At 28.8% G+C, this 22,692-nt stretch overlaps 1 protein-coding gene across 2 annotated transcripts in view; it reads right to left on the bottom strand.

Moving 5' to 3' along the window:
• LOC101234474 (centrosomal protein of 112 kDa) overlaps positions 1-22,692 on the bottom strand; it is a 59,248-nt gene that overhangs the window by 4,331 nt on the left and 32,225 nt on the right. For both annotated transcript variants that reach the window (XM_065803247.1, XM_065803248.1), the window contains 12 exons: positions 16,142-16,222; positions 15,935-15,994; positions 15,484-15,563; positions 15,163-15,298; positions 13,254-13,361; positions 12,936-13,034; positions 11,764-11,844; positions 11,412-11,456; positions 11,227-11,325; positions 10,158-10,244; positions 3,544-3,606; positions 1,787-1,827 (listed from right to left, as the gene is read on the bottom strand). In XM_065803247.1, coding sequence (XP_065659319.1) covers positions 1,787-1,827; positions 3,544-3,606; positions 10,158-10,244; positions 11,227-11,325; positions 11,412-11,456; positions 11,764-11,844; positions 12,936-13,034; positions 13,254-13,361; positions 15,163-15,298; positions 15,484-15,563; positions 15,935-15,994; positions 16,142-16,222 — 980 coding nt within the window. The remainder of the gene's footprint in view (positions 1-1,786; positions 1,828-3,543; positions 3,607-10,157; positions 10,245-11,226; positions 11,326-11,411; positions 11,457-11,763; positions 11,845-12,935; positions 13,035-13,253; positions 13,362-15,162; positions 15,299-15,483; positions 15,564-15,934; positions 15,995-16,141; positions 16,223-22,692) is intronic.

Raw genomic sequence — 22,692 nt, 5'->3', positions numbered from 1 at the left:
AAAATAACACAAAATAAAGGCAATGGCAAATAAAAACTTAAAATTATGAAACATGGGTCTATATCTGTTGAAGAAAGGGTTTTGACAATGTTTTTAAGATATAAACAAGATACATATTTGTTGTTAACACACAAAGGTAAATAATGTTTAAAGAATTAAAACACATCCCAATTCATTATAAGCTATATTTATTTTTGACCCATTTTGAAAAAAATTAGCAAAAAAGAAAACCCGTAAAAGTATAAAATGTGGATACTTTAACAATCTCAAAACATTTTTAAAATGATTTATCTCTTTAATCTCTTCAGATATCAAATAAAGAACCTTCTGAAACATGATTTAAAAAATTTCTTAAAACACCTAATAAAGAATCCAGAAACATCTGCTACAAAAGATTCAAATCTTCATTCAGAAATTCAAACAACTGTTTAAATTGTTTCAATGACAAGTTAAACAGATAAAAATAAAACAACTCAAACCAACTGCAATAAATAAAACTCTTAATTATGATGGCCCATAAAACAACATTTAAAAAAATTGTTATTCTTATCTTATCATGTCCATTGTTTAACAAGATTTTAAAGAAGGTATAGAAGTTAGAAGAAGCTAACTTAAATCTCACAGTAAAGTGGACAACTCTCAGGTTCTCTCAGGTGAAGCATACAATCTATGAACTTAATCTTATAAATTATGCCTTAATGAAAAATCCAAACTTAAAAAGATACCAACCTATTAAATGAAATGAATGAGATTATTTTAAAGTTTGGACATAAAAGCTGTTTACTCCTTTATCCATCTTGAAACTGGTGACTAGGAAAAACGTTTTTTTTAAAAATATTTTTACAACTCATTTAAAAATTTATTTGCATTATTAACAGTTTTTTATTTTTTGATTTAAATATATGGCTGACAAGTGCTATAAAGGCATGAAACTTTAAATACTAACAAGAACTCTTTTTTTTTCAACATTATATATATATATATATATATATATATATATATATATATATATATATATATATATATATATATATATATATATATATATATATATATATATACACATATGTATATATATATATATAACCCTCGGCATTAGGGTCGGCATTTGGCCAAACTAACTGCCGACCAGAAAGTGTTTGAGGTCGGCAAAAAATTGCCGAACTCGTTTCTATGTTTTATGGTAAGACCTTTGTATCAAATAATTATTGCCGACCTGATGCCAACCTCTAAAAGATTGAGGTTAGCAAATTATTGCCGACCTCATTTTTCCTAATTCCAAGGGTTTTTATATATATATTTTTTTGTTATTCACCTCCTCAAGGCCGAGAAGGCCACTACAGATGAGAACTTAATAGTGAGCTACTTAATAGTGGTTATAACCCTCTCTCAACTCTATAACTCCAAAACACGAACCTTGACGAACAAGGCCGCCAACCATAATATAAATACCATAAAAAACCATTATATATATATATATATATATATATATATATATATATATATATATATATATATATATATATATATATATATATATATAATTTTAATTCAAACTTTTAATTCAGACATATTTTGAAACCACATAAGAATTTGTATTACAGGAGTTCAACATACTACATAAAATATACTATTTATATTATATGCTATATATAAAGCATATAATATATATATATAATATATATATAATATATACATATATAAAACATACTATGTATGTTATATGCCATATATGAAACATGAAATATATTACATCTAATGTCAAAAAAAAGATACACTTATATACTTGTTTGCAGCAGAAAGTTCCTCTCTTAAAGATGCAATTTTCTAAACAAAAAAAATATTTTTATAGTCTGTTATAACAAATTAATATTTATATTTTACTAAATTAAACCAACCAATCAAAAAATTACTTGGCTTAATTTCGAATTTAGTTTCAGGCATACATTAATTTTGAGAATATATACAATGGATGCAACAATATACAATAAATGTGATATATTGAATGTGAATGCAGTAAGAAAGAAATATATAAAAGAATTTAATTAAGTACAAAGAAAAAATTTTTGTTTTACTTCCAAAAATACTATGAAAAACTTAATTAAATTTAAAAAAATTTGCTTTTCTGACATCAAAAACATAAATAAAATAATAAAAGTATCACACGACCATATTAAAAAAATAAAAAAAAATAAAACTATAATTAAACAATATTCATATAAAATCATGTTTAAAATTTATAAAATATAATTTTTTTAGTGTGTATATTAATATGTATATTAAAACTTTATTTAAATAACACTATATAAATAATATAATTATATTAAATTAAAAATAAGTTATAATAGATGAGGCATAAGTTATCATAGATGACACATAAGTTATCGGAAATATTTCAATTTAATATTTTATTCAAATTAAATTAATATGCATAAAAACCTATGAAATGTTTATTTAATTATTTAAAACAAATTTATTAAAAGTAAGATTAAATAAAGCAGAACAAAAAATATTTCGAAAATGCTTCAATTTTATTTTCGTAAAAAACCATAATATATATATAAAAAAAAGGGATATTATTAATCATTTCAAAAAGAAGGAATAACACAAAAAAAGTTCAATTCAGAGAAAAATGGATCTAAATTGTGTGAATCAATTGACAATTGATCATCAGTTAAAAAAAAAAGAATATTCAATAGAGAAAACATAAAACGACTACCAAATCATTAAACAAAACCAAGTCGACCATTAAACAAAAAATAAAAGTAACAAAAAGAATTAGAAATTTTTTAATCAGCTCTATAACACAAAATCACATGACTGTAAATTCTGGTTTCTACACACGTCAAAGAAACATGCCAGTTTACAAGAGAGTTTGGCAAGCTTGCAAATGCAACAACATTTTTATCTTTTAAAATCTAACATAATGTTAATAACAAATCAATTTGAGAAAATTAAATAAAAGTAAAACTTTTTTTTTAACAACATTTTTAAACACTAGCCAATTATTTATTGCTGCTATTATGATTTGATTGTTATTTTGAGAGCTGTTATTGTTACTGCTATGAATATTCCTAGATCATGCATAGTCAGGTTCTATAATTTTAACAATATTCAACATGCAAACCCACAGTTAAAGATTTAAAGTTTCAAAACCCTACAAAAGTCAGAAGTTAATAAACATTTTGGGGCTTCAAGTATAGGTTACTGTAAAACTAAGGTAAAAATAATGAAAATTTGCTTCTGGAGTTCTTGAAGAGTTCTTTCATACTCCACCTTCAATACTGAATACTAATTATCACCCTTTATTTGTAAAAGATCAACTTTTTCCTTCTGGATATACTATATTCTCTATTTTTACATTCTTATGTACCAGCAAGAACTGGTAAGACCTAAAAATCATGATACAACTCGAAAGCATATATGTTGATTGATCAAAAAAAACTAAACTTTATACAAATTATATTAAGAAGTGTAAAACAATCATAATGTAAATTTAAATTAAAAAACAAACAAAATAATTAACTAATAAAAAAATGTTACATTATGATCCTCTGCAGTTTTTTTTGAATATTCATTCTCTATGTTTCTGAGTTGCTCATTCATCTACAAAAAAACATTAATTATAAAAATATTATAAAACTATTATTTACTATTAAATTAAATTATATTGTTTTAAATAGTATAAGTATTTCCAAATGGTCTGAGTTGTGCACATTTAGTAAAATAATTTTTAGTAATTATCTTTAAAAATTTTATGTAGACATTTTGTATCAATATCAAGTGGCTCCATAAGATTGCAGATTTATAAATTCCACATATGTAAATTTTTGTTGATCTGTTACGCGGTAACTTTTATTTAAATATATATATATATATATATATATATATATATATATATATATATATATATATATATAAATCTGAACCTGATGTTGTTTCCTGAATATATTATTATTAAAACATATATATATAATAAAATAGTAAAATATGATTGTTCATCGAGGCGTTTATTTATAATTTTCATGATGATGTTTTTTTATGTTTTGGTAATAATGCTGTTTAGCAATGATTTTTATGATGCTGTTTATTGCAATGAATTATTAAGTTGATGATGTGCAGTGATGGTGTTAAGCAATGGTTTTTATGATGTTGTTTTTTTTATATTGCTGTTTTGCAATTATGGTGTTCATTTATAATTTTCATGATGATGTTTTTTTATGTTTTGGTAATAATGCTGTTTAGCAATGATTTTTATGATGCTGTTCTATTATGATGAATTTTTAAGTTGATAATGTGCAATGATGCTCTAGACCACTATGCAACTTCCTTAACTCTCTCTAGACCGATTATTGTCGAGCACCACTATATAACTTCCATTACTTTCTTAAACTATCATATGCAACTCTATTTATGTATTTCTCGGATGCTAGAAGCGTCCCAGTTCATAAAATAAGTTGTTTAATAAACATTGTTTCTTGGCGTTTATGCAAAATGTTATATGCATCACTTAACTCAAGTGTTCCGCTTGGTTGGTTTCTTTACAACCTTCGTAACATTACTCACGGGTTTAGGAAAAGTCCATCCCTGACTAAATATAATATAACAAAACTGCATCACTGCAAAACAACATGCTTATTGATTCCATTGAAAAAAACGCATTAGAATTGGGCAGCAACATCATCAAAACTCATGATTATCATCATATGATTCAGCATCATAAAGCAACCTCAAAAAAAAAAAATCATTATGCTAAACAGCATCATTGCGAAACAGCAACATAAAAAACATCATCATAAAAATCATTGCTAAACAGCGTCATTGCACATTATCAACTTAAAAATTCATCATAATAGAACAGCATCATAAAAATCATTGCTAAACAGCATTATTACCAAAACATAAAAAAACATCATCATGAAAATTATAAATGAACACCATAATTGCAAAACAGCAATATAAAAAAAACAACATCATAAAAACCATTGCTTAACACCATCACTGCACATCATCAACTTAATAATTCATTGCAATAAACAGCATCATAAAAATCATTGCTAAACAGCATTATTACCAAAACATAAAAAAACATCATCATGAAAATTATAAATAAACGCCATAATTGCGAAACAGCAATATGAAAAAAACAACATCATAAAAATCATTGCTTAACAGCATCACTGCACATCATCAACTTAATAATTCATTGTAATAAAACAGCATCATAAAAATCATTGCTAAACAGCATCATTGCAAAACAGCAGCATCAAAAATCATTGTAATAAAACATCATCATAAAAAAAAAAATCAACATAATCACTACAGGAAACAACTGTAGGAAACTCGTGGTGGTTGGGGCATCTCAATTCCCTACCAGGACTCTCGGTCAAAGATCCTGCCATGACCATAGATAAATAATGTTCTTGTCTTTATGGGCATCTTTTCAGGCTGGGCATTTGAAATAACGACTGAGGTGTTTATTTCTTTTTGGTGACATCGTTGTTGATTGGTCCTGGTGCATTTTATTGGGTATTATTTCTATATTCTTTGTTTTAATCAGAGGTTTCAAACATGGTAAGGTATAGCTCCAATTTGGTTTATTCAAAACTAAATATACAATTATTAATAGCACTGCAGCCCATAAAATTGATCCCAAAATGCTTCCAATAAATTTTTGAAAAAATAATTCTGCACCTTCCTCAACACCCTTAATTGCTCTTCCAGCGGCTTTCAATACTGAGGATGAAGCAACACCAGTTGATAGAACCAATTTTTCATCCAAGTCGGAAACACCATTCAATGAGTCCTTAATGGCTACACCAATGGCTTTAATGATTTGACTTCCTTCACCTACTGTAGCTTGTAGGGCACTGCCTAAATATACAATACCTGCCAAAACATCACCTCCATTGATATCACCGATTGTTTTTAACATCTGTAGTGTCTTGTGAGAATTAGATATTAGTTGTAAAACTGTATACAGTGAGAGTCGTTAGGGTTTATCGATTACTATGTCCTTGATATAGCCTCAAATGCGGGTAATTGGTTTTGTTGACGAGGGCAAAACATTGTCTAGCTGGGTCTTAACAATCCTAACTCTTCCGTAGGCCAATACTTCATACATGGTGTTTAGTTTTGGATTTTGTAAGTAGGTATGTTTAGGTCTGAGGTTACAAGGGATTCGAGGACTGGTTCTTATTAACTTCCTGTCGCAAATTTTCAAAAAATAAGTAACATTTGAACTTGGTATGGTGATAGGAAATGCTCAAAGCAGAAATTTTCTTTTTACGGGCATAGTTTATGACATATTTAGTATAATTTACACATTTTGACAACAACAGCGCATCTCCTGCTGATTCAACAGTCACACCCGAGGATTGGTGTTTCCATTCTGCTGATATTGTTGGAAATTGAGTAATCATCCATTGGTGAATATGGGAGATTTGGGTTTGTATAAAGCACATTTGCTCCCAAGCACTTATCATGCTCATTCTCTGGGTCATGAGGGTGACGGTAATATGTGCTTCTAGAATTGTCGTAGTTGGATCATTTCCTAATTTTTGCCAATAAATAGCTGAAGCAGATTTGTATTGGTGAAATATATCCTCTGGGAATGTGGGATCCTTTAGGAGCATGCCGTTATCCAGAGTAAGTATGTTGCCATCCTGTTCCGTTAGCTGTATAGCACCTCCAGCCTTTAGGTTTCTGATTAGGATGAATTCTCCTATTCGCTCAATAGAGTATGTGTCTAACTTTTTCATAACTTCTTCATCATGTTTAGCGGTTTCCCAGACAATTTCCGATTCAGGCCATTCACCAGGCATACACCGACGCATGAAATAGTAACACAGGCTCTTGGTGACATATTGTTTTACTGTTACAGACCGTCCAGTAATTTGTCCTTCATATATTTTCATATTAAAATGTATGTACTTCACTGTTTTTGTGCGCATCCAAGAGCAGTGAAACTTGTCTGAAACCACAGCCCTTCATGTGTTGGGGCTAGTTAGTTGTAATGCTCCATATGGAGAAATTTTAGTGTTTATGGCTGAGATACATTCTCCTTGTGTTACCAGTACTTTATTTGAGTCAATTTCTTTTGACTTTTGATTCAGGAGGTTTGATTGGCATGTGAGGGTGACTTTTTTGGCATAGCAATGATATAAGGTTATTGTTGTTGTTTGTGGTCAGTTTGCGTATACTCCTGCTGCTTATTAATGTTGTAACCATAGGTCGGTTTGTGTATACACCTGGTGCATATTAACAGTCCTGTTGTAACCATAGGTAGAAGAAATATGCTTAATATAAAAGTCGAAATAATTATCTTCCTTACATTGACAAATGATCTTTGTGGCAATCGATCTTTAGGTCGTCTTTTATCTTTTTGTCTTGCTTGGACCATTGTTATTGCGGAATTTTTATTTGCTTCCTCTAGATATTTTTGCATTACCTGTTTATCGTAGATATTTTCTTCGGGTTTCCAGGTATTTTGCAATGACAGGTACCCTTGCCATTTGACTAAGTATTGGATTCTTCCATTTCTTTTCCTTTTGTTACAATTTTTTCCATACTAAATATTGCTGATTCGTCATTTTCGTTTTCGAGAGAGCTGCCTACTTTATTTGCCTCTGGGCCTTTAAATGTCACTTGTTTTTGGCTATTGCCTTCAAGAGTAAATTCTTTTATTGTTTCCATTGCTTCGTTGTATACATCAGTGTCTAAAATTTTCTCTTTACTTAGTTTTTCTTCGAAAAGGTAAGTTTCTGGTATAAAAAGGCAATCTTCATCAGTTTCTAGAGTGTGCGCTATGGTCAGGACAGTTTCACATTTTGGTATCGCTTTTATTTCCTTTGAGGCACATACTGTGGTCATTACCTTAGGGTGTTCACATTGGTCGTTGGGCAGTGGCTGGAATGATATAGGTTCATCTTGTTTAATATGCGTATCAAATATTGGTGTCGAATTCTCTTGTTGTCGAGTTTTCAAGCTGAAATCAACATTCTTGGGTTGGTAGTTAAGTGTACTTCCGTTTAACGAAGTCTCAAAAATAAATGTCATTTTGCTAGCAATTGTATTACTTTGCGTTTGAAGGTGACATAGGGTGTCGCCCATAATTCTATTATGATTAAATTTATCGTTAACTAGTTCTCGTATCAATGGTACACTCAATTTTTCTCCGAATTTAACCAGATGATTTCCACAGTCTAATTTGACCTTAAATCGGCTCATAAAATCGTATCCTAAAATTACCAGATGGGTTAAGTTTTTACCAATTAGCATTTCATGCTCAAACACATTGCTTCCAATATCGATTGGACATAAGATCTTTACAAGGACATTTCAGAGTACCATGGTGAGGTAGTGGTTTATCAACCTGATTTTTAATATTTTTAAAGACGGTTTCATCCAAAATACTACATTTAGCACCAGTGTCCATAAGAATAAGCAATCTCAAATCAAAAACTTTACCCCAGATTTCGGAACCAGGTTCCTCATCAGGATCTGATTTGGGTGTGTTGGTGTGTCGCTGAGGAATTTGGTTATCTGAATGCGTATTATTTCTTGTTGTTGTTGATGTTGTTTGGCGGATAGATTTGTTCATTGTGGGGCTGACTATTGGAAAAGGAATTGCGACAAAGCGGATAAAAGTTTTGAAAGTTAGATTCCCAGTGATTTCGATTCGGGGCTGGGTGACGAAAACTGTTTTGCCCTGGATGTGAAGAAGATTGATCAAAAAAAGATCTTTGAGTATGTCCAACTCTAAGACATCTATTGCAAATAACTTGACCGCCACTTGTACGGAGGTTACACCCATTTGGTTGAAACCTTTCATTCTTGGTAGGACAGTTGCTATTTCTTCTTATGGACTCGACTTCAGCTTGTATTTCTTCAATTCGTTAAACTGCATTGGGGATTTCTTGGTGGGTAACAGCCGCAATTGGTTGTCTTGCGGAGTTAAGTAGTGCATCGAGTTTGGCTTCAAGATGTGACATAGCCAAGTCGGTGGTTTTTGTAATACAATAAAGTTCTTCCTTCTAAATATGCAACTCAAGTAACTTTCTTAAGTCAGTCCATTGGTTATACAGTGCAATGCCGCAAAAACTGGCAAACCATTCAGTAATATCTTTGATTTCAGTGCCTTTGAAAACCTTTGGTTGCATTTCCTTGACTGATTTCATTGCTAAACGCTTAGGAATTTTTTCTAAAGACATATTCTTTTTAACGGCGTTGTTCGTTGAGTGGCTGTTTTACCATTTAAATGGGTTGGTGTCCGAAAGTTCTAACGAGTCGGTAGAGTCGCTAGAAGATTGATCAAGGGTTGTACAAGGGTCTTTGGTGGTACAAGGTAACTGTGTTTGTTCGGTAAACGGGTAGGTTTTACCCGAGCGTAATCATTTCATAAGTTCCACACACAAACATGTATTATATATTGTCAAATTAAAACAGTTTATCTGTATTTACTGTATAGTTCGTCGGCCCAAACAGAGATAAAATCTGCTTGTATCCGGGCAGTGGCTCCAAATGTTTTGCGGTAACTTTTATTTAAATATATATATAAACCATAAGTCTGAACTTGATATTGTTTTCTGAATATATTATTATTAAAACATATACATATAATAAAATAGTAAAATATGATTGTTCATCGAGCACCACTATGCAACTTCCCTAACTCTAACTCTCTCTCTAGACCAATTACGTCGAGCACCATATGCAACTTTATTTATATATTTCTCGGACGCTCGACGCGTCCCAGTTCATAAAACAAGTTGCTTGATAAACATTGTTTCTTGGCGTTTATGCCAAACATTATATGCATCGCTTAACTCAAGCGTTCCGTTGGGTTGGTTTCTTAACAACATTTGTAACAGATCTTATCAAAACTACTTAAAAATTATATATTTACAACAGTTACTATAGTTATGTAAATTTAAAAATAAATACACAGATTAAAAACTATTTAAAGTGTTAATTAACTTAAAATAAACATTATGTGTATGTTCTAGTAATACTCTGTCTTGCTTAATCATCTGTGCCTTGAGATGGAAAGTAGTATTACTCAAAATAAATTATTAATCAAATTACATAATACAGCAAAACACTATATAATTAATTACATTATTACTAAACAATAATTTAAAAAAAAAAAAAAAAACCTTTTTTGTGAACAAATTTAATTGTATACTGTGTTCTTTTTGTAATCGTAGATTTATTTCATCTATTTCATTTTTATACTTGGAATGCTAAAAATTTATAAATTAAAACATAAAAAATGCTAAAATAAAATTATATGACCTTATATCAATAAATTGCTTATATTATTACCATATATGGTAGTGGTGTAGTAATTTAATGAAGTAGTGGTTTAGTGGTAGAGGGCTCGCTTCATAAGCAAGAACTTCGATTTTCAAGAGTTTGATTTGCACCACACCACTGGCAGTACCGTGCTAAACTTGTTTTCTCTGCCAAACTGTCTTGTTTGTCAACATTCATATTTCGGAGTTAAAGAGTTGGGAGAGGGTTGTAACTACAATAAAGTAGCTTTACAAATGAAGTGGCCCTCTTGGCCTTAGGGAGGTGAATAACATTAAAAAAAGCCTCATATTTACATATTTTCAAACTTGTATTATTACCATGACATCTCACCCACATTTTCAAACTTAGATTGAAATCAGTGAGATATAAGAAACACATTAAAAAATAATAAATACATTATTCTTTAATCTAATATTTTGATAATTTAAAAAAACTTGTGTTTTAAATATATATATATAAAAAAAGAAAAGAATTAACTTAAAGAAATTGCAATAACTAAAAGTTAACTGCTAATGACTATCCGCCTGATCAAAAAATTTTTGAAAGCAGTAAACAATGCTTTCAAATGTCTTAATAAAATAATATTTGAAAGCAGTAAAAGACGCTTTCAATTTTTTTTTTCTTTTCCCAACATCTTCACAAGGTTGCAAGCAACCACTAGAGTAGGAACCACTATTAGTTACTGAAAGAAAGAAAAAGGGCATCATTGGATACCTTTAATACCTTTATCAAAGGATATTTAAAATACTTTTTGTTTTTCTGTTTAATTTTCTTGATTTTGAATCAATTTAATATTTGTAAACTGATTTTATAATATAATCTAATAATTTCTTCATATATTAATAAAATTTGAATCTCATTACTAAAATGGTGGCACAAATTAAAAAAAATTTAATACAAATAACTTACTAAGGCCTCCTCATTTCGTCGAGCTGCTTCTTGCTCTTCTTTTCTTAGCAACCCTATTTCAACAATCTGCTCTTTCCTTAAAGTATTTGCTTGTATTACCTATTAAAGAAAAAGATGTTTTACAATCAATTTAAACAATTATAACTTATTGAAATGTCTGTAAAAATATAAAGTAAAGATTTCACCTCCACACGCAAACTTCTAACTTGAGACTCCATTTCTTCAATAGTCTATTACAAAGTAAATAAAACTAAAAAAAATGCAACACAAAATGCTATACAAATCCAAAATAAAACAGCACGAAACACCACAATAGTACATCATAAAAACACAATAAAAAAGAAAAACCATAAGCAACATTACAAAACCACATAATAATACATGGCAGATCATATAACTTTTAGCTTTAAAAGACTTTGTTGCTCATGCCATTAATGTTCATAATTAATGGCCTAATGATATGTTGACATCTTTAAGCTTGTTTTTATGACTACACAAAATATACATTATTATGCAAAAGTATACATAAAATCAAACCTTTTGGTGTTTATCATTTTGATCTTTGTACTTGCTTTCTTCTTCTTTCCATGATTTTAAAAATTGTTCTTGAAGATTTGACTACAAAAAAATTTCAATTTGACTTATATCCATTACACCATTTTTTAATATAATTGCCTGATCCAAACAAAGATCAATGACAACTATAAGCAAGTTTAGGTTTCACAAATCTATGTACACTAGCCTAAACATATTTAAAACAGGCTTAATTACTTAAACTGATTTACTTTGTTGAATTTATATTATATATCACATCTTTAAAAGTATGTGTGAAAACAATTAAAAAATCATGTTCATTACCATACTATTAACTATTATTAAAATACTTTAGCTCATGAAGCTTAAGCGATTATCAATTATATAGTAGTGGTGTAGTGGTTGAGCAAGACTTTCCTAGTTTGGTCCCCACTACATTCCATTGGTGAACCATCATCAAATTACGATTTTCACAATATAAAATATTTTGAGTAGATTTTGAGAGTCATAAATTTTCCTAATGTAGTTATTTGAAACAACTGAGAGCGTTTTAGGATTTTTCCAGTTTATAATTTCATCAAAATGTCATTTATGTTCCACAGATGCATCCCAGATAGTATTATTAATATTCTTTTTAATTCTTAGATTCATATAGAAATATTTTTTCTTGTTTCACTGATAAAACCATGCATCACATGTGCAACCAAGTTGGTTCATCCTAGGTGACTATTTGAGGTAGTTTTGATTTATTAAATGATAAAAAATTGCCATGCTGGTCTTCTCTATAAGCTATATAGAGTATCTGAAAAAGTTTTTAAGGTTCTTAAATTATTTCATTTTAACTAAAAGTTAAGTTAAAATAAAATGATTTCAAAAGCGGCTCCATTAGCTGTCTTATCCAAAGTGTGTTCGATCGCTTAGAATGGGCGCCTGATCTTGAATCTCTTTTCTGTAACAGCTCAGGACATGCAGTGACTTGTGAATTTTAATTCCAACAAAACTGTTAAAACATTTTTAAATGATCTAAATACTCTGACAAAAAGTGTTCTAGCATAACCAAAATAGTGCATGTAAACTTCATGCCTAAATCTCACACAGTCTGTTTCAAATCAAATCTTATATATATAAGCAGAGAAAGTTTTAAAAAAAAAAGAAATTAAAATTAAAAACATTACTTGATTTTCTATTTGTTTAAGAAGATTTGACCTCTGCTCATCATATTGTTGTTTCAATTGACATTTTTCAAATTCAAACGATTCTTTATAACTAAGAATCTAAAATTAAAATTTATAAAATTTCTATTTAATTAAATCTTTTTTTCCAACAAAACAGAACAATAAAGTTGTATTAACTATGTTTAGCAGTAGCAGTTGTGAATAAATTTTTTTTTATTCAATTAAATATCATAAGAAGTCATTTTATTCCATTTGCAGGTGTAATAAGTCAATTTGAAATAAAAATACTTGAAATACTTTATAAGACCTAAGATTTACCTGCTTTTCATACATTGATCTTTGTTCATCCAGACGCTTAGTAAATTCTACTTTATTGTCTTCTATTTTTTGCCTTGCTGAACGTAATGATGTTTGCAAAACCTCTAACTACAAAAAAAGTAAATAACTAATTACAAAGGATATACTAACAAATTAAAATTACTAAAGCAAGAAAAGTTTTGTGTGTGTGCGTTGTCTGTCATGGCCTTCTCGGCCTTGAGGAGGTAAACTAATTTTAATATATATATATATATATATATATATATATACTTAAGGATTTTACAGAAACTTTTTTTGTCATGACTGTCAAGTTTAATAAAAAAAGCTATCTATTTAAAAAAAAATTTTCCCAGTGTGTTTTTTTAGGTTTTTATTTTATATCTGTTAAAGCTTTTTCTTTTTGGTTAGAAACTACTATAATTTTCTACTTTCTATTTAAAATACATCTTATAAGTTATTTAATAACTTTTAACAAGGATCATTCAAATTATTTTCAAAAAGATTGTAAAAATATTTTGATACCATAATCAAAAGAAAAAAAATATTTACATTAAACGTATATGTATTGATTTATTTTAGATTCAAAGATAATATTTTTTATAATTTTATTTAAAGATAATATTTTTATTATTATGAATGCTAATGGGAAATGGGAGAGAAAAAAAAAAAGGAGAATAGAAGGAAGTAACTGAGATTGAAAGCAGTACAAAGGTTTCTCGTGACAATTGTCATGCTTTGCTTAGCAACAGGATAGAACCAGTATAGCTCCATTTAAAATATTGCCAAAAGAAATTTGAGCCTTTGAAATTTGAGTGTACAGAATGACAATCTCAATCTGTCAAAATATTTAAATAAAAATTGTGGAAATTTCCAAATAACGGTCTAAATAATAGTACATCTATCTTATAACTGGACCATCAACTTAAGGTGGAACAAACTTTGACAATTGAAAATGAAGATGAGGCGAAAGAATGGCTTTACAATCATTATCCTGATTTTGTACCTTATATTAATTTTGCTTAAACAAAAAAGATTGTGAACTGTTTCCTACAATGACGTTGAGCGATCAAATCAACAATTTGTATGGTGATTCGTGATCAATCATTATCCTGATTATGTACCTTTGGTTAATTTTGCTTTAACAAAAAAGAGAGTGATGCGTTTCCTACAATGACATTGAGCGATCAAATCAATAATTTGTATGGTGATTCGTGATCAATCATTAACCAAAGAAAAGAGAAATCAGTTAAGAAAAAATAGCCTGAGGGATTTTAAAAATGATTTCTAAACCTCAAACATTCCCTGCTAGCTCAGGATCAATAGGAAGAATATTATCCTTATTGGTTTTATCTGGTCAAAAGTTAGGAATAAAGTAGGAAGTGATAAGGCAAAAATGCCAGTGCAAATATTTAGACAGTATCAAAAATAGATAGCTGGCTTTGTAAAAAAAACATTAAAATGGTAATTTTTCTTATTTTTTTTAATTAAGTGTATTTATACTAAAAAATCTTATTGAATTAATCATTTAATTTGTTTGGTTTCCAAAAATATCATTGTAAAACGTACTTTTTATTAAAAATAATGTTTTCGAATTGACACTTTCCCTTTATACTAGCTACTATAAAATGCTTACGTTTTCAGATATGTTACTTATAATAGTTCATAAAACCCAATAATAAGAAAAAATAAGAAAAATTATTGGTTTTTTTAAAGCCTGTTTTATAAGGTGAGTTTTTTTATGCCAACTCTGGTTTCAATACTACCAATAGTGTTAATGTTATAGGAAAAAAATAAACAAAAAAACAAACAAAAAAAACAACAACAAAAAACAGCAACAAAAAATTAAAAAACAATAAAATGACAACAAAAACAAAAGTAAAAGAACAATTAACAATGATGAAAAACATACTTGTATTGACAGTTCTTTAAACATATTAGCTGAATCTTCTTCAGCTTTTTTTTTAAAACTTTCAATAGCTTCATTACTTTCATTGACATGAGAATCAATATTTGTTAAAAGTCTCTTGATTTCTTCATCTTTTTCACTAAAACACACAAAGTAAAAACATAGTGTTTCAAAACATAGGTTTATTTAACAAATTTGCTCAAATAAAAAATAAAAAAATTCCTAACAATAATGAGCAATGTATTTGACAGTTAAAATATAATTAACTTGTTACAATAAACATAAAATAACCAATCACAATAACTATATCATATATAAACATACATAATTAATAAATCACTTTTCTTTAGTTTATTTTCATACTCTAACAGTTTATTGCCTAATTCATTTTTTATTAGAAGCATCTAGAAACAAAAAACTAAAATAGATAAAAAAAATATTATGAAAATACTTCATGCAAATTAAGACAAGCTATAACACACACAAAAAAAAACACTTAATATGAAAAATGATAAAAAGTTAAACAAACTGAGAAAACTATCTACCACTAACAAAATAGACAATACAGGCTACATTAGACTAAAAACAAGCCTTTAATAAATTGTGAAAAGAAATTTTAACGATATTCCGAAAAAGCCACTTCATATTCTAAACTAACTTTGAGAAATTTTACAAGGATTTCTTTTCCACACTTTGTGATTTCTTATTTTTTTTTGACACAAGGAATAGTTTTAAAAAACTTTCTAGGCAAACCTCTCAGCAGGAAATAATTTACCTGCTGTTGATGTGCACATTGTAATTTGACAACTTCTTGATGTGTAGAAACCTTTGACTCCTAAATAAACACACATACATTTAAACCAATTACCACTTTATCATTGTAAAAATATTTTTACAACATTTAGAGTCTATAAACTTTTGTTGACACTAGTCGTGTGCAAGAACATTAAAATATTGATATAAAAAGTTTCATCAAGTGTACTTTTTCATTAGACTTCATTAATTCTATTGTTTCTTTTAGCAGGACTAATTCTGCCTCCAAAGATGATATTGCTGATGATTTCTAAAAAAAATTAAATAACTAAATACCTTTGTTTAAAATAATGCTCTTGTAGTTTTAACTTAACTTTATTTTAACGCTAAACTTTATAAATGGTTTTTAGAAAATATTTTAATACCAAGGTGCAAAACTAAGTTTTCTTTAATAGATTAATTTAATTCAACATCAATTTGTCCTCAGTATATAAATTTAAAGAAGAGACTAGAAGATAAAAAACAACAAATTCTTATAAATTCAAAAACAGGCAGAAAAAATCTTTTGTGTATCACTTAATAATCAAGTTGAACTTATTTAATTGACAAAAAAAAAACCATTAAACTAATTGAATAGATATCTATATTTTACCTATATATATAGATATCTATGTTTTATGTATGCGGTAGTGGTGTAGTGGTAAGAGCGCTCGCTTTGTAAGCGAGAGGTTCGGAGTTCGACTCCCACCACGTCCCTGGAAGTACCGCGCTCAACTTAGTTTCTCTGCGCAGCGGCCTTGCTTGGCAAGGTTCGTGTTTCGGAGTTAAAGAGTTGAGAGAGGGTTGCACCAAGAATAACAACTAAAAAAAAAAAAAAAATAAAAAACACAAAAAAATGAGTAGCCTCCTCAACTGTAGTGGCCCCCCTCGGGCCTTGAGGAGGTGAATAATCTAAAAAAAAAAAAAAAATGTATATAAAGATATCTTTGTTTGTAAATAAAGATATCTATGTTTGTATATATATATATATATATATATATATATATATATATATATATATATATATATATATATATATATATATATATATATATATATATATATATATATATATTATATATATATACAGTACTGTGAATAAGTTTTAGACCACTTACATTTTTTCAAAAAATCCCAGAGAATTTTTCTCAAATATTTATAATATTATAATAATTATAAACTTATTAAAACACATGTATTTCACACAAAATATGAACAATTACAAACTTTTTAATGTCAAACTTCATAAAAAACTCTTAACATTTACTATATCCTCCTTTTGCCTCAATCCCAGCCAATATTCGCTAGGGAATAGATTAATACAAGTTAGCTATAAAATCCTGATGTATGTTGTATCATTCTCTTTGAAGTACTTCAAAACATTCTTCAGCATTTCGGGGAGCATGTTTGACCTTCTTTCTGTCCAGGTAATCCCAACTATGCTCAATTATATTCAAAACTGGACTCTGGGGAGGCCAAGTCATCAATTCCAGTACTCCTTCCTCTGCCATTTCATTTAAATAATTTTTTGCCACTCGGGAACAATGTTTTGGGTCATTGTCCTGCTGCAGAATAAAATTATGACCTATTAGTTTCATTTTGGATAATACAGCATGGTGCCTTAGGATATCCACATAACATTCCCTGGTGAGTCGCCCCCTATTTTGATCAAATCACCTACTCCAGATGAAGATAAACAGCCCCAAACTTGTAAAGCCCTTCCTCTGTGTTTAATAGTAGGGTTTAAACACTCGGGCTGGTAGGCTTCTTCAATTCTTCTTCAAACATATTGGTGTCCTTTCGTTTCAAAAATTTCGAATTTAGACTCATTGGTGTACAGAACCCGATTAAACATTTCCCAGGCCCAATCTTTGTGTTGTTTTGCATATTTAAGTCATTTTTCTTTATTGCCACACCATAATAATTGTTTCGGAGTTGCAACACACCCTCTTAATTCCTTAAATAGCTGCTGTCGAATAAAAGAAGAGCTGACATTTTCCCCAGTTGCTGTGTTAATGTCTTTTGCCAGCTCGGTTGATGCTTTTTTTGTATTTCCTAAAAATAAGGTTTTTAAATATCTATTGTCATCTTTTGCTAGGAGGTCTACCACTTTTCTTTCTATCTTCAAGGGAGCCAGTTTCTCTGATTTCTGTAACAGCATTCTTTGAATATTCTGTTTTGGATGTAGTTGTTATGACACATTGTTTTAATAAATAAACAAACAAATCCCTCATGTTTCCTCATCAATTTTGTTTATTTATTCAAAATAATATATTCTTTCAACTTTTCTTATATATTATTAAACTTAAGGATGTTTTAAAAAAATTACATAGGAAAAAATTTGTAAATACGTCTAATTATACAAGTGGTCTAAAACTTATTCACAGTACTGTATATACACACACACACACACACAAACAAACACACACACACACATATATTAATCTAAATTTGTATATATAAACATCTATACTTATATGTATACATAAATATAAACATCTATACTTATATGTATATATAAATATATATTTATTTTACATATATAAAAACTTCTACACTTTATGTATATATAGATATCTATGTCTATAGATATTTTTATTTTATGCAGTTAACTTATTTTGTATGTCTGGAAAACAGGTTGACATCAGGAAAGGCATCCATTGAAAAGAACTAAATCTAATGTTAAGTATAAGGTATGGCAATATGGAAAATAAGGAGGTCTAGAAACTCTAATAACTTGCTTGGTAACAAAGTGATAAACATGTGTAAACATGAAATTAGCCATTAACAAGCCAACTGCTTAATAAAATTTTTGTTTTGCAGTTAAAAGGTTAAAAAAAAAAAAGCAACATTGAACATATGGCTTACCATCTTGAAGTAGTGGCTTACCAGCCTGGAAGAGGTGAATTTTTTTAGTCAACTTAAGTGTAATTCGAAAACAACATAATCAAAACTTAAAAATTAAAAACATTGCAAAACATATTTATATACAATGCTTCCAAAAGGTTTTTTTCACACTCAAAATTTTTTTAGTCAACTTAAGTGTAATTCGAAAACAATCAAAATGATTGATCATTTTTTTTAAGTTGTAAAAAAAACAGAATTATAAAATGTAAAAATATTTCTTTATTACTATTTTTAATTTAATTAGAATACAAAAAGAGTGAAAAAAATAAGATAAAAAAGGTATGCAAAAAATAAATTTTTTTATTTGGCCACCTTGTGGCAATGCATTTCACAATGCTTGCATTTCAGTATTGAGCTGGATCATCATAGTAAGCCTAAATTTTTGGAATTTGCAGTGTATCCAACTTCAACAACTCTCAAAATTATTCAAATTAGGTGAGTCAAGAAGCAGATGCATCAGATATAATTGCTATTCCTCAGTCTTGCTAGATTGAATGTGCTGTATAGCAAGGAGCATTATCTTAATGAAAATGCCAAGTGGAGTCAACTTCAAAAAGATTGATTGAAATCTGTAAATAATTTTTTAACATCTATCTATAATAATAATGATCAATCTAATTAGTGTAAATATATGCCAGACCAACGCTCAAACCATAACTGCAGCGCCTTTGCCAATTTAGCCTCCTCCTTCTTGAAATCTTGGCATGATAAAATGAGTATTGTATTTTTCAATTTTGTATCTCCTTGCTAAATTACGGTGTATCAGGTAACATTTTAATATTATTGAATCTTTCCTTACCAATAATAGTATAAAAGTAATCCTTGATGGACAGCACACTTCTTCATTTCATCTAACTTCAGGGGTTCTCTAAGGTTCTATACTTGGCCCTATACTTTTTTTAACTAACATTAATGATTTCCCAGAAATTCTCACATCTAAGGTGATATTGTTTGCTGATAATATTACCATTTATTCTTGTCATGATAACAAGCCAAAAATGTCTAATTGCTTGGAGGGGGCATTTGAGCTTGAAAAGGATCTCACTTTACGACTACAGTATACGGCTCTCAGGAGCTAGTGAACTTTAACTCAGTAAAAACTTTTTTAGGTAATCCTTATCTCACTAACCTAAATCTTCCTATATTTATGATATCTTTATGATATATTTATAATATATTTATGATATATTTATGATATATTAGTAATGTATTTGATGAGCCATCTACTCTTTGCCTTCTAGGATAACTATTACTTCTAATCTTTTTTGGAGACAATATATCAAATCCATTGCAAAATTATCATCTGCTACGGTTGTGACTCTTTGTTGTGCTCACTACTTTCTTACTCTTGATTCTATTCTATCTCTATAAATCTCATATCTGTCCTTGTATGGAATACGGTTACCATATTTGGAGTGGATCATTAAATGATGACCTTTCTTTTTTAGACATGGTGCAAAAACTCATTGTAAACATATTTAGATCTGCTTTTGCAGCCAAACTTATACCATTGTCACTTCATCATAATGATGTTTCTCTTTTTCTTTTCTATTAATACTATAATGGGTGCTGCTCTAAAAACACCCTAACGTCTCTTGTGCCATCTAGTAAAATTCATTCTTGTGTTACTCATCATTCGATTAAGTCTCATGGATTACTGTGACCCCACCAAACATTCTATAGCAGAATTTCAGTAGATTTATATAGGCATTATGAGCGGCCTGCTGTAGTCTTGCTCATCGATTACTTTGTGGACCATTAGTGGCAGCCGTAAACAGTGGCTAACTGATGACTAGCCACTTTAAACATGTTGGAAAATTATCGACTTGCCATTTATAGCAGCTGCTGCTAATGGTCCACAAAGTAATCGATGAGCAACTCCAATTAACCGCTAAAAAAATGCCTATATAGGTCCACTGCAAATCCACTAAAGCAATGTTTGCGGGGACTGTTCCAAAAAATTCTTTATTGTCTATTTTTTTTCCTCAACAACCGGTTCTTTGGAACTTGCTCCTTTTACCTTGTTTTCCTGATTCATATAAATTGCAATATTTTAAGTCCGATTTTAATTGTTATCTTGCTTGCTAAACCTTACCTTTTCAACTCTAATAGTGCTTGCTTGCTGCCTTGTTGTAAAAATGTTGAAAGTAAAGATGTTTAAAAAATGGCTTTAGCTTGTTGCAATGTACAAATTTAGTTAATTTTTCTTCATTAGCTTTATTTTGTTACTTTGATTTTATTTTGATTGTTAATTGGCTAATTTAGTGTGCATCCATTGCTGAACTTAATTCTGAGATGCTATGTTCTTGTTCGGGTTGCATCTAGCATATTTCACTTTTTTATTTTTACCCTTTCTGATATTTTTTGAGGATGACCAGAGCAACTCTTATCTTTGACTGTGTTAAACTCTATTGAGCCTTGTTTTAACACTCCATTTTGCATTTGAAAGTCTGAATTAAGCGAAGCTCTCGTTATGTCAGACTTTTTGAAAAAGTGCAACCTGTGTTATAAACATGTATATATTTACATATAACATGCTTTATCCAAATCTTCATTTAGGGAGATATGCATCTTCACTCTTTTTCAGAAGTTTTTTTCTTCTTTCTGACTAATATTATTTTTTCTTTCAACCATCCAGACAATTTTTGCTTTGGAATGCCGTAGTTCTTTGATATAGATACAGATGATTCTCCTTTTTCAAGTTCTTTTAGTATTATGTACTTTTCTGTTATAATTCTACTTGTTAAATTTCTTTTAGTAGCCTTTGACATTTTTCATAAATAAAATTTATTCGAAGATTAACCAAATCAAAGATCCAGGTTGAAATATTTAGTTATTAGTTATGTTTAATTATATTTGACGCCAAGGTATTTTATTTTTATCATTTTTTTTTTAAACTCTTATTGATATTTGAAGTTTTAATCTGCAATATATATATTACTAATATGCAGTTCAAAATATTACTAATATGCAATTCAAAATATTACTAATATGCAATTCAAAGTATGCACTAATATGCAATTCAAAATGAAAGTCATAATTAAGTGAAGTTTTTTGACAAAGGGACCCCAAAAATCAGACAAGTTAGCAAATGGTCTGACTTGACCAGGGTACATTTTAGGTGGATGATTTTATAGTAAGTTGATAGAGTAAGTTCAAGGGGAATTTGAAAAAAAGTGAAAATCCATCTGACTTAGTAAAAGTCAGAGTTTGCCAGGGTATTATTTTCACTTCTGTGCCCAAACTAAAGATTCCATAAGATATAAATTCCAATATCAATAAATTTGAACATTATTAAAACCAAATAAAAACTTATGTACAATATGGTTGTAAAAAAAAATTGTCATTTTTGTTAGCTGTACATTAAGTTTTATAATTATAATTATAGTGGTAAACAGGATTAGATAAATTTAAACCAAACGTTTTAAACCATCAGAAAAAACAATAACTTAAACCAAATTAATACTTTTTATCAACTTTAAATTAAAAGCAGGAAAGTAAAGCTGAGTTATGTTACCAATTAGAACTATATACTTTATGTAAATACTAAATGTGAATGCATATATTTAAAAGCTTAAATATGCTTCTGCAAATAAATTTCTTATACATATTGAATATACAGTATGTTATTTATTTAACAATGCTTATTTGTTTTTTAAATGCAGCAACAAGTCAATGTAGTATTGTACTTGTTGCTGCATTTAACAGGTCAACGTGATTGTAGCCTACATATATATACATATATATATATAAATATATATATATATATATATATATATATATATATATATATATATATATATATATATATATATATATATATACATAATATAT

Source organism: Hydra vulgaris, chromosome 08 (genome assembly GCF_038396675.1).
Source record: "Hydra vulgaris chromosome 08, alternate assembly HydraT2T_AEP".
Lineage (NCBI taxonomy): Eukaryota > Metazoa > Cnidaria > Hydrozoa > Anthoathecata > Hydridae > Hydra > Hydra vulgaris.
This window is presented reverse-complemented; position numbering and strand designations above follow the sequence as displayed.